At 37.4% G+C, this 11,769-nt stretch overlaps 1 protein-coding gene across 2 annotated transcripts; it reads right to left on the bottom strand.

Annotated features, from left to right (window-relative positions):
• Positions 1-4,734: 4,734 nt before the first annotated feature.
• On the bottom strand, positions 4,735-11,498 carry LOC117333136 (endonuclease III-like protein 1). 2 transcript variants are annotated; one of them, XM_033892286.1, is made up of 4 exons: positions 10,766-11,498; positions 9,242-9,412; positions 6,939-7,204; positions 4,735-5,940 (listed from the first exon to the last, which is right to left on the bottom strand). In XM_033892286.1, the coding sequence occupies exons 1-4, from the start codon at positions 11,435-11,437 to the stop codon at positions 5,760-5,762; spliced, it is 1,290 nt and encodes a 429-aa protein (XP_033748177.1). In that variant the 5' UTR covers positions 11,438-11,498; the 3' UTR covers positions 4,735-5,759. The 2 variants fall into 2 exon arrangements, with proteins under 2 accessions (XP_033748177.1, XP_033748169.1); XM_033892278.1 differs by having other exon boundaries at positions 5,787-6,477.
• Between the last annotated feature and the right edge of the window lie 271 nt (positions 11,499-11,769).

The raw sequence follows: 11,769 nt of genomic DNA, 5'->3' as shown, positions 1-11,769 counted from the left end.
GGCATAAGTTGGTCATACCCGCCTACACTGTGGGCCAACCGGCAAAAAATGAGGTGTTTTTCCTGTCCGTTATCCTTGCAAGTTATAGCCAATTTATCATATTGTTCCGTGGTCGGGTTATTTTCCTTGAAGGACAGCATTATCACATCATAAAAAAAAAAAAAAAGAAAAAATATCTCAACCGTTCTTCCGATCCGTCTTCGGCGTTTAATTTCTATAGAAATTATCGTTGCCCGGGTGTAAAATTCATCGACGCCCAGGTGTAATCACCGGCGCCCGGTCAGTACGATTAAACCCGATGGAAGAGGGAAATCACATCATTGATGTATCTACTATCTACATGTATATGAGACAACAACGTTAGATCAATTGTCGATCCCTGCGGAAGACCTGATATATTTTGGTGTCGACGGCACATGATCCAATTTGTAACAGGTGTAAGCACTGGCGCCCGGTCAGTACGATTGAACCCGATGTCTTCACGCAAACGGAACAAACAATTCTCAATGAACATATAATTATTTGAATATCAATATTAACTTATGAACGGAATAGTAATATTTTTCCATAGAATATTGTCATTTTATTTATGGAAGGAAAATAATAAAGTTAAGAAAGTTAAGAAACTGGTAATGCTTTCATTTGGAAAAGTTAAGAAATATTAACGAAACTGGGATGTGGTACTCCCCATTAACACCAAGACATCGGGTCATGGACGCAGCAAAATTTAATTTGACGCACGATTTTTGCATGACATGCATCAATTCAAATTCTGACTAACAATAGTACTAGTGCTGTGTCAGCTGTGTATACAAGTCTTAAACGTTGTTCAATATACAGACTTAACAAAGGGCATATTTAGCTATGGTCAGTGGCACTAATTTACCCCTAGGGGTTAATTAAAAGAGTTGGTCAACTGCGACAAACCCCGATTGTCACCAAATTTGGTCTCGGATGAAGGTTCAAATGATCAACATACCTGTAGTGAAATAAGTTGCAAGGTAGATTTTTCCAAAGAAGTTACACAAACCCCAAACGAGCTAACAAATTATCAGTATATTTTTATTGATTTAAGAATGTTGACAAAGAACAGCAGTCAGACAAAAATCGGCATCGTGCTGTTGGTGATCTCCAGTTTGTCAACATTTGATCCTTGACAGGTATGCATGCGCCAGAGGATGGAATCATGAGAAAAAACTCCAATAGAAGATAACAAATCAAAGGAAAGAGTGGGGAAGATATTTGGTTATTTAGTATCCTATGTAGAATACAACAAGGCATCGCAAACGATACAAATCCCCTTGCGTGCTAACACATGAACTCTGACGCAAAATGGGGGGTGGGGTTATTGCAGGACATTGAAATAACATCAGTTGTCATTTGCACTGAACTGCAATAGACATGGATGGGCTTATTATCAGGCATGGGCTATCAAGGTATGCCATGCTGGACCAATATATGAAGTTTGGTCAGGATCCGTTCAGAAATAAAGTCGCAAGGGTGCTTACAAAGATTTTCTATAAATAGTAACGGTGATCTTAACCTTGACCTTGGCTCCCACAATAGTAAGAATGACTTGACAAGCACAGTCAGAAACAAATCGTTCGAGGTTTTCCATGTGCTGACCCATATAGAATTTGTCTGGACGTCAAATGGAGAGGTGATCATGAGGACAAAATTCCAAAATAGTAACAGTGACCTTGACCTTGGCACCCTGAAACACAAACTCGTTCGAGGTATTCCAATGCTGGATCCATATATGAAGTTTGGTCAGAATCCGTTCAAAAATGAAGTCGCAAGAGCGCCGACAAAGATTTTCTATAAATAGTAACGCTGACCTTGACCTTGGCACCATGAAACACGAACTCGTTCGAGGTATTCCCATGCTGGACCCATATAGGAAGTTTGGTCAGGATCCGTTCAGAAATGAAGTTGCTAGAGTGCTGACAAAGATTTTCTATAAATAGTAACAGTGACCTTGACCTTGGCACCCTGAAACACAAACTCGTTCGAGGTATATCAATGCTGGACCCATATATGAAGTTTGGTCAGGATCTGTTCAGAAATGAAGTTGCTAGATTGCTGACAATCTTTTCTATAAATAGTAACAGTGACCTTGACCTTGACCTTGGCACCCTGAAACACGAACTTGTTCGAGGTATTCCCATGCTGGATCCATATATGAAGTTTGGTCAGAATCCGTTCAAAAATGAAGTGGCAAGAACGCCGACAAAGATTTTCTATAAATAGTAACAGTGACCTTGACCTTGGCACCATGAAACACAAACTCGTTCGAGGTATTCCAATGCTGGATCCATATATGAAGTTTGGTCAGAATCCGTTCAAAAATGAAGTCGCAAGAGCGCCGACAAAGATTTTCTATAAATAGTAACGCTGACCTTGACCTTGGCACCATGAATCACGAACTCGTTCGAGGTATTCCCATGCTGGACCCATATAGGAAGTTTGGTCAGGATCCGTTCAGAAATGAAGTTGCTAGAGTGCTGACAAAGATTTTCTATAAATAGTAACAGTGACCTTGACCTTGGCACCCTGAAACACAAACTCGTTCGAGGTATATCAATGCTGGACCCATATATGAAGTTTGGTCAGGATCTGTTCAGAAATGAAGTTGCTAGATTGCTGACAATCTTTTCTATAAATAGTGACCTTGACCTTGACCTTGGCACCCTGAAACACGAACTTGTTCGAGGTATTCCCATGCTGGATCCATATATGAAGTTTGGTCAGAATCCGTTCAAAAATGAAGTGGCAAGAACGCCGACAAAGATTTTCTATAAATAGTAACGCTGACCTTGACCTTGGCACCATGAAACACGAACTCGTTCGAGGTATTCCCATGCTGGACCCATATAGGAAGTTTGGTCAGGATCCGTTCAGAAATGAAGTTGCTAGAGTGCTGACAAAGATTTTCTATAAATAGTAACAGTGACCTTGACCTTGGCACCCTGAAACACGAACTCGTTCGAGGTATTCCCATGCTGAACCCATATATGAAGTTTGGTCAGGATCTGTTCAGAAATGAAGTTGCTAGATTGCTGACAAAGATTTTATATAAATAGTAACAGTGACCTTGACCTTGACCTTGGCACCCTGAAACACGAACTCGTTCGAGGTATTCCCATGCTGGATCCATATATGAAGTTTGGTCAGAATCCGTTCAAAAATGAAGTCGCAAGAGCACTGACAAAAAGTGAATGTACGTACGTACGTACATACTTACGTACAAACGGAACGACTTTCGTCGTGAGAGGATAATAATGTCCCTTTGACTGAAACCACCCGAGAAACTTCTTAATCTGCAGATCATAACGAATGTTACAGAGATTGCAGTGTGTGGTGTACAGCATTAACTCCTATTATGGGTTGCTCAGATGTCACCATTGCAGTTGTAAAGAAAACATTTGTCGTAGGTTGTGATGCTTTGTGGAGTACATGTCATGTCTTTGTTTTTTATTTCTTCCTAAATAAGATGCATTGGAGAAACTACATCATTCACCTTAAGATGAATACACACTGTGGCCAGATTAAGACACACCATTTAGTCACCAGATTAAGACACACCATTTAGTCAGTGACCAGAGTAAGACACACTGTAGTCAGTGACCAGAGTAAGACACACTGTAGTCAGTGACCAGAGTACGACACACTGTAGTCAGTGAACAGAGTAAGACACACAGTAGTCAGTGACCAGAGTAAGACACACTCGTCAGTGACCAGAGTAAGACACACAGTAGTCAGTGACCAGAGTAAGACACACAGTAGTTAGTGATCAGAGTAAGACACACAGTAGTTAGTGATCAGAGTAAGACACACAGTAGTCAGTGACCAGAGTAAGACACACAGTAGTTAGTGACCAGAGCAAGACACACTGTTGTTAGTGACCAGAGTAAGACACACAGTATTCAGTGACCAGAGTAAGACACACAGTAGTTAGTGATCAGAGTAAGACACACTGTAGTCAGTGACCAGAGTAAGACACACTGTAGTCAGTGACCAGAGTAAGACACACTGTAGTCAGTGACCAGAGTAAGACACACTGTTGTTAGTGACCAGAGTATGACACACTGTAGTCAGTGACCAGAGTAAGACATGCTGTAGTAAGTTACCAGAGTAAGACACACTGTTGTTAGTGACCAGAGTAAGACACACTGCAGTCAGTGACCAGAGTAAGATACACTGTAGTCAGTGACCAGAGTAAGACACACAGTAGTCAGTGAACAGAGTAAGACACACAGTAGTTAGTGATCAGAGTAAGACACACAGTAGTCAGTGACCAGAGTAAGACACACTGTAGTTAGTGACCAGAGTAAGACACACTGTAGTCAGTGACTAGAGTAAGACACACAGTAGTTAGTGATCAGAGTAAGACACACAGTAGTCAGTGACCAGAGTAAGACACACAGTAGTTAGTGATCAGAGTAAGACACACTGTAGTCAGTGACCAGAGTTAGACACACAGTAGTCAGTGACCAGAGTAAGACACACTGTAGTTAGTGACTAGAGTAAGACACTCGTCAGTGACCAGAGTAAGACACACAGTAGTTAGTGATCAGAGTAAGACATGCTGTAGTAAGTGACCATATTATAATACACTGTAGTCAGTGACCAAAGCAACAAGCTGTAGTTTGCGACCATAGTAAGACATTACATTGCTTGTGAACATATTTAGTCACAATGAGGTCATTCAAATAGAAATACCAAAACCCACCATCTCATTCATTAGTCTTTATTAAAATACATCCTTATGAACATTTACATAAATGAGGTAGACACAAAAGTTGTCTTGGTCTATTTTTAAAGCCAGTAGTAACAAATTTATATCAGTATAAGTATACTGTGGACAAACTCTTAATGTATTTCTAAAAGCATTTGACGTATTTATCCTGATATAAGCCCAGCGGAGCAACACATACATTTTGATTCACAGTAGAGAGTGGCCTTGTTGCATGACAACAAAATAGCTTGAGCATTTCCACTGAACTGTATTAGACATGGTGGGCTAATTACCTGGCATGGATTTATTGCCAGAATAGTGAAAGCTTGTCACTCATAATGAAATGTACTGTGTTTGCCACTGTTTAGCCTTTGCCATTTTATGCAATAAGAAGATGAATAAATAATGAAAGAAGTAGATAAAATTCTCTAGTTCCCATTGCAAACATCTCACATATGGTCTGAGCAAATTTTATACTGCTTATAAACATACTTATACATCAGTGAATGAAAGCTTCCCTATGAAAAGTCCCCAGGTTAAGTAAAACCTTCTTCCAGAGACTACCTAATTGTCTACTTCACCATCAATTTATTATCCCCACCCCAACACCCATCCCATCCAAAAAAATCTTTGAAAAAAAAGAAGAAAAAATAAAAACATATTACTATCTGATACATTACTTTCTTTATTGACTTCCAACCTGTATAGGCCCCCTTGTCTCCTTCCTCATTTCAGCACCTTCAACAAGACTATTGACTAAAAGAATATTAATTTGAATTTTACATCCCTTACTGTATATTAAAATTGTTACAATACAATTAAAATTGTTGATATAATTAACACAAATTACAACACTACTGTACAAGATTAAAACAAATACACATGCATACAGAACTAATTATTTTGTATTGCATCGGTTCTGATAACTGGAGCTTGACACAGTTTTCAGTCACTGCAACAGATGCTGACTTACGTAATAGTTTTTGCCTTAATCATGTAAATTAAACATTAGGAAATGAAGTCATGATTCTTCCTTTATTTCTATCTGTTCTTCTTTGAGTTTAACTTTTGATGTTTTGACATTTGCCCTGCCGACAGCACAGATCTGTTGGTTAAGACAGAAATCACACTTTGGCTTGACGGCTGTACAGATTTGCTGGCCAAAGCCCACCAATGGAAGATCAATCTTGCCCCAGTACTCCCTACAAAAGAGTACACAAAGCAAGTAAACCTATATCAATTAACAACTCATTCATGCAACCATTTAATAATTAACAATAATTTGACTGAATCAAAAATCTTGAAATAACGATAGTTGCTGTAGTTAAATGCCATCCATGACAATTGGATTTTGCTTCAACTTCTCTTTTCTTTACAGTAAATTTAAGGTCGTTCAATTATAAGAAATAGTTTGCTCAGATCTGGACACTGATATGATTAATTGCAGTTATACATTTCTGACACAATTACTTAGAAAATGCAATATTTCTTGACATTTGATTCATTCAAATCATAACAAAATCATTTTCATAAGAAATATCTTAAACTATATATATATCTCTTCCTTTTTCACTTTGAGTTCATTTTCTTTCTTGATCTTGGCCCCAAGTTTTTTCACTGTAGCCCTGCCGACAGCACAGATCTGTTGGTTGAGACAGGAAGTACACTTTGGCCTGACAGGAAGACAAGTCTGCTGGCCAAAGCCTACCAAAAGGTGATTGATGGTTTTCCAATGTTCCCTGTGGATAAACAGTGGCTGTAACTGACACATGGCAACACACATTTACCTGATTAAGACCTTTCAATTTAATTATTTAATGCAAATGCAGACACATTTTCAAATGGTCTATCAAACTCCCTTGATAAACAAACAAACATTTGGTTATCTTTCATTGTTAACAAAACCTTGGACCTTTAACTTAAATCATTAATAGTGTTTTATGTGCAGTTCAGGATTTTATGATAAGATTGAACTCCAAATTGAAAAATATTCTTCTAAATTTTTCAAACAGTTTTACATTTGGTTTATAAATATCTATGGCAATCCCAGATCTGTGCTGTTCTATACTCATTTTGGATTCAAAACACCTTACAATGTAGGTTGCTGAAGAACTGATGTAACAACTATTTAATACAACATTAAAATTTGGCACACGGTGATAGAAAGTTGTCAAAGAGAACAAATTTATAAAAACATTACCTAGGTAACCAGTCTTCCAAAGCTTTTCGTGTCTCCTCTGGAGTCTTGGTAGGCTTCCTCACCCAGCCCAGCCAGTTACTGATGCGATGTACGTGTGTGTCCACACCTATGCCCACAACTTCGTCCCAGGCAGATTTCATGGTAAGGTAGGCCATCTTGGGTCCCACTCCTGGAAGTTTACACAGGTCTTCCACAGTCTTGGGAATGTCACACTTGTAGTTATCTCGCAGAATAACACTGGTTTTCTTTATGTAAATTACCTTTTTCTGAAATTGAAGTATGTTTCATCGATCAATAAATATAGCTTCACTTAGGTCCTGACAATCTTTGAACATAACTTAAAAGAACTGAAATAGTATCATAACTTATCCTTGCCCTTTTTACATAAATTTTTAAAGAGTTAACTTCCCCTTGTAAGTGTTATTTCGTCTGTAGAACCACACATTTATTTCCATCACATACTCACAAAAGACTCAGAGAATCATTCAAAGAAATTTGTTCAGCATATCTAATATACAGATTCATTTTTTAGTACAGGGTACAGTATATATTTCATTTTGACATTTCATAAATATCACAGTCTCAATAGACCATCATTACACTACTGTAACAGCACAAATAGATAACATCTTTGCTGTCATCACATGATCGTCTCTGAACTGGAAAATATACTATCCTAATCGCAATTAGTACTTGCATGAAAGGGAAATAAGTTATAAGATATTTTTATGAGTTATTACTTATATAATGATAAAAAGAATCTTACATTTGTGACAATGTAATTTGAAAATGCTACAATTACTCTATGTTTTGCACAAACCTTCCAAAATTCATCATTTTGTTTCTCATTATGCTATGACAGTGAGGAATATGAATATGCGAGGGCGGTGTGCTATATAATCAAATTAATAAAGGAAAGAAACAATTGATTTATATCAAATATAGATGAAAATGACAGAATGTGAGATACAATGTTAGGAACAGGGTGATTTTGTGAGATATGGATCTACTAAAGATATTACGCTGGGCTGATTTCAATATGGTTTAATTATATAACCTTGGCTTAAAAAGACATCAAGGGTATGCATGTTTTGAATGAAAAGACAGGAAGCGACATACGCTGTCATGGAAAGAGGAATGGTGTTGGCATCTAAGTTAAATTGGAAGGTAAAGGTTAGAGTAAGTGAGTAGAGGATAATTGACCACATGATGACTGTCCATCTCATGTACATATTATGTCCGATAGGAACATTCATTTGGTAATTTGCCTAAGTAAATCTAAATTTTAGTAATCAGGAGAAGGATGTGTGTGCTTGGAAAGAAAGAGACTCAGATAATAGTTGACATTAAAAGGGAGAAAGTTGAATGTTTAGTGATACACAACTTGTTACTGTTTAGTGATATCAGGGACTTGGTGATACAGATCTTAAGTCATCAATAGAACCATCTTCGCTAGCCAAGGCTTCTGATTACGTTACACTCCACGAACCCTTGGCGGATATAGTCGTGTTCAAACCGTCGCGCCCTGGAATCCCAGGGCACCCAATCAAATCGCGTTTTACATTCTGACTTGGTTTCGCAGTAAACAAACAATGCGGCACCCAGTACAGAGCTACATTGCCGACTATGTCATGGCATTTTACCTAAATACAAAAATCACAATCTTTGGGGGAACATTCGCAGTGTTTGATCTATTCATATAAGTCATTGATCACATATCTCATCGAAATGACACCAAACCTCGATGTGTGTTTGTAAACATCACCGATGAAGTAAATCGGTAACGCTTGTTTTGATTGGTCGAACATTTCATGCGTGAAGGGTGGTAATTTCGAATCACCGCTAGAGGGCCAGAACTGACGCCTATATCTGCCAAGGGTTCGTGGAGTGTAACGTAATCAGAAGCCTTGGCTAGCGAAGATGCAATAGAACTGGAAGAAGTGTGTTCCTGTGTACAACCATGTTGGTCACCAGTCCACAATACTACAAGCTAGTACATTATGAGATGTACCGTATTTTACCAGGTATAAACCCATCCCCTTATTTTTCACTTTTTTTTCTGCATAGGCTCGCATTCGGGAATAAGCCCACCCCCAACTTTGGAATATCTAATCCATAATGGAAAAATAATAATAAAATAAAACGAAAAATATGTAGTGAAAACGAGTTGATTACTGAATGAAAAAAGATTTTTTTTCGGATGAAAACAATCTTTTTAGATTATCATTAATGTATGTGTACCCTTTTACTTACCACTCTTTCAAAAAAATATACATGACTTTTTTGTATGCACTTAAACTTACTTTCCAGAAGCCTACAGGGTATATTAGTTTTCCAAGCTGTTCATCAGATGTTTTAAGAATGTTGTCAACAGTACAACCATGTGCTCTTAGTCTGGAGATAGCTGCTGATGTCACCTGATCTTTGGTTTGACTGGAAAGCATCAGTGACAGTAGTACCTGATAGCGGTACACCTGTAATAAAAAGACAACTTGAAGTAATGGTCTCCTACCATAACACAGTATAATTCACAAGATGTCTAGATCTGTGGTTGCCATATACACTGCACAACATTGTAAATGATGGAGGTGTGTTGGTTTTGCCTATAAACAGACTTGAACTGATATTAACAACTAATTAATAAGTGTAAAGAATTAAGCACTGCATGGTGAAAGATCTTTAATACAATGTACACTATATGTTAGTATGTATTCTGATTTTTTTGATTTTTTTGCTACATTGGCATATACGTTTTGTATGTATATGTATACATTATTTCATAACACTTTTCAACAGTGTTTTTATTTCTTTTTTTGGTGAAGTGTCTGTTATACAAGAGGCTCAGTATTGCTCATCTGGATATGCAAGTAATTATGGCAAACTACTATAATTTAAGTGATATTTCAAATATTTTCTTACTTTTTAACTGCCTCTACCAACAATGGTTCAAACTACAGGAGGACCAAATCATTGTCATTCTTGACAAAGGATTCTTTTTTCATATAATTTTTTTTTTGCAATATTTCCCCTATTGGACCCCTTTCTCTTGCCCCAAGAGTGCCACGCCCTTCATTTATACAGCATGAGATCTCCTTTGCCAAATAATGCAGACCAAATTTCATCAAAATACATTACAGGTAGGTGTTCAGGACTAGTAGGGATATAAAGGATTTCCCCAATTTCCAGGGGAGCCACATGGTACACCCTCCTTATATACAACATTAAATTGGATCTCCTTTGCCAAATAATTCTCCAGACCATATTTCATCAAAATTTATTTATAAAGCATTCAGGACTAGTACAGATTTAAAGGATTTACCTCAATTTCCCCTATTAGGCTCCACCCATCTGGGCCAAGGGGAGCCACACCCTTAGTTTATACAACATTAGATCTCCTTTGCTCAAATTTTATCAAAATCCAGTCAGGTGTGCAAGGACTAGTAGGGATTTAAAGGAAATGTCAACGGACAGACGACATTCGACAGACGCTGCGCCAAGGCATAAGCTCAGTGGCCCTTTGGGCCAGGTGAGCGAACTAGTGTTCACTATAAATCTGTGACTTATGTCCTAACTTGGTAACTATCTCAATTATTAATGTTGTTTGTATATATCTGTTTTAATTTATTTTTGTTGAAATACAAGCTCTTTCCAGCTACCTTATGTTACCAGTACTCTGTTGTGTATTATGTAAAATAATTTTTTTTTGTATCCTGTAATGTACACTAATGATTTACTGTAGACAATATTCATGATTAAGTGATCATGATGCATCTATAATGTGTATGCAAATCTACATGCATGAATAACTGATACATATGTACACAGACCTCTGGCTTTGAATCTTTGTCACTGATTTCATCACAGCCCATTGAGTCTACAGGTGCACTTCTGTCTTTTCTCATTTCAATGATATTTTCAAATTGTGTTTTCCAGTTTGGTGGCTCCCACTTTATTTTCTTTTGGTTGTAATCAGAACTAGTCTGAAAATCACTGTCTGTTTCTTCTGATTTTATTGGCAGTTTTTCATACCGAATTAATTGTTTACCTCTTTTTCTTGTCTTACGTTCATTTTTCGTTGTAAGAGCACTATTGCCTTTGTCTAGATTAGGCTCATAATAACTTTCCAGTGGTTCTTGTTTAATTTCTTTAATCTCACCAACATCTAATTCCGACTTTACACAAACGTTTTCACATTTAGCAATATGTTCTGGTGTTGAATCTTCATTAAAAGCGCGTGCTGTTTGAACACAGTTATCCTCTTGAGGCTCTACTTTAATTTTCAGCAACATGTCTTGAGAGAAAGCCGGCTGCGCTGTGTGATTCAAGACGGTTGGTCTGCCCAATAACAATTTTGATCTGGTTATCCTACCATGTTGGAAATATGGAGAATGATCTGCCATTTTCAATAACAATAACTTGACGTTAGCAAATCGCTCGTGTGAATTAGTCAAAAACTGACAAAATTCTTTCCTATCAAAAAGAACGATGGCTCTGAGCATGTGTGCAGCACGTTGACATCAATATATGTTGCTTGAATTATTTACGTAACAAAATACATTTCGCGCGAAAAATAAGAGGAGTTCCGAATTATACTTTCATTTTCGGTGAAGTTTTTGAATCACGTGCATGTTCATGCAATACAAGCGTTTTTTAGACGTACACTGATTTCTACTTTCGTTTTTGAATAATTTAAAGTATAATCATAACTCATGCAGTAACAGTACACATCAGATATAAACAGATTAAACATATCACATTCATCTCATAATCTCACAAAATTATGTTTTATATAGTAGACATACACTTGCAAAGACAACTCACATTCTTTCGC

The sequence above is a fragment of the Pecten maximus genome, chromosome 1 (genome assembly GCF_902652985.1).
Source record: "Pecten maximus chromosome 1, xPecMax1.1, whole genome shotgun sequence".
Lineage (NCBI taxonomy): Eukaryota > Metazoa > Mollusca > Bivalvia > Pectinida > Pectinidae > Pecten > Pecten maximus.
The sequence above is the reverse complement of the archived record's forward strand: the minus strand, read 5'-3'. Positions and strand labels throughout refer to the sequence as shown.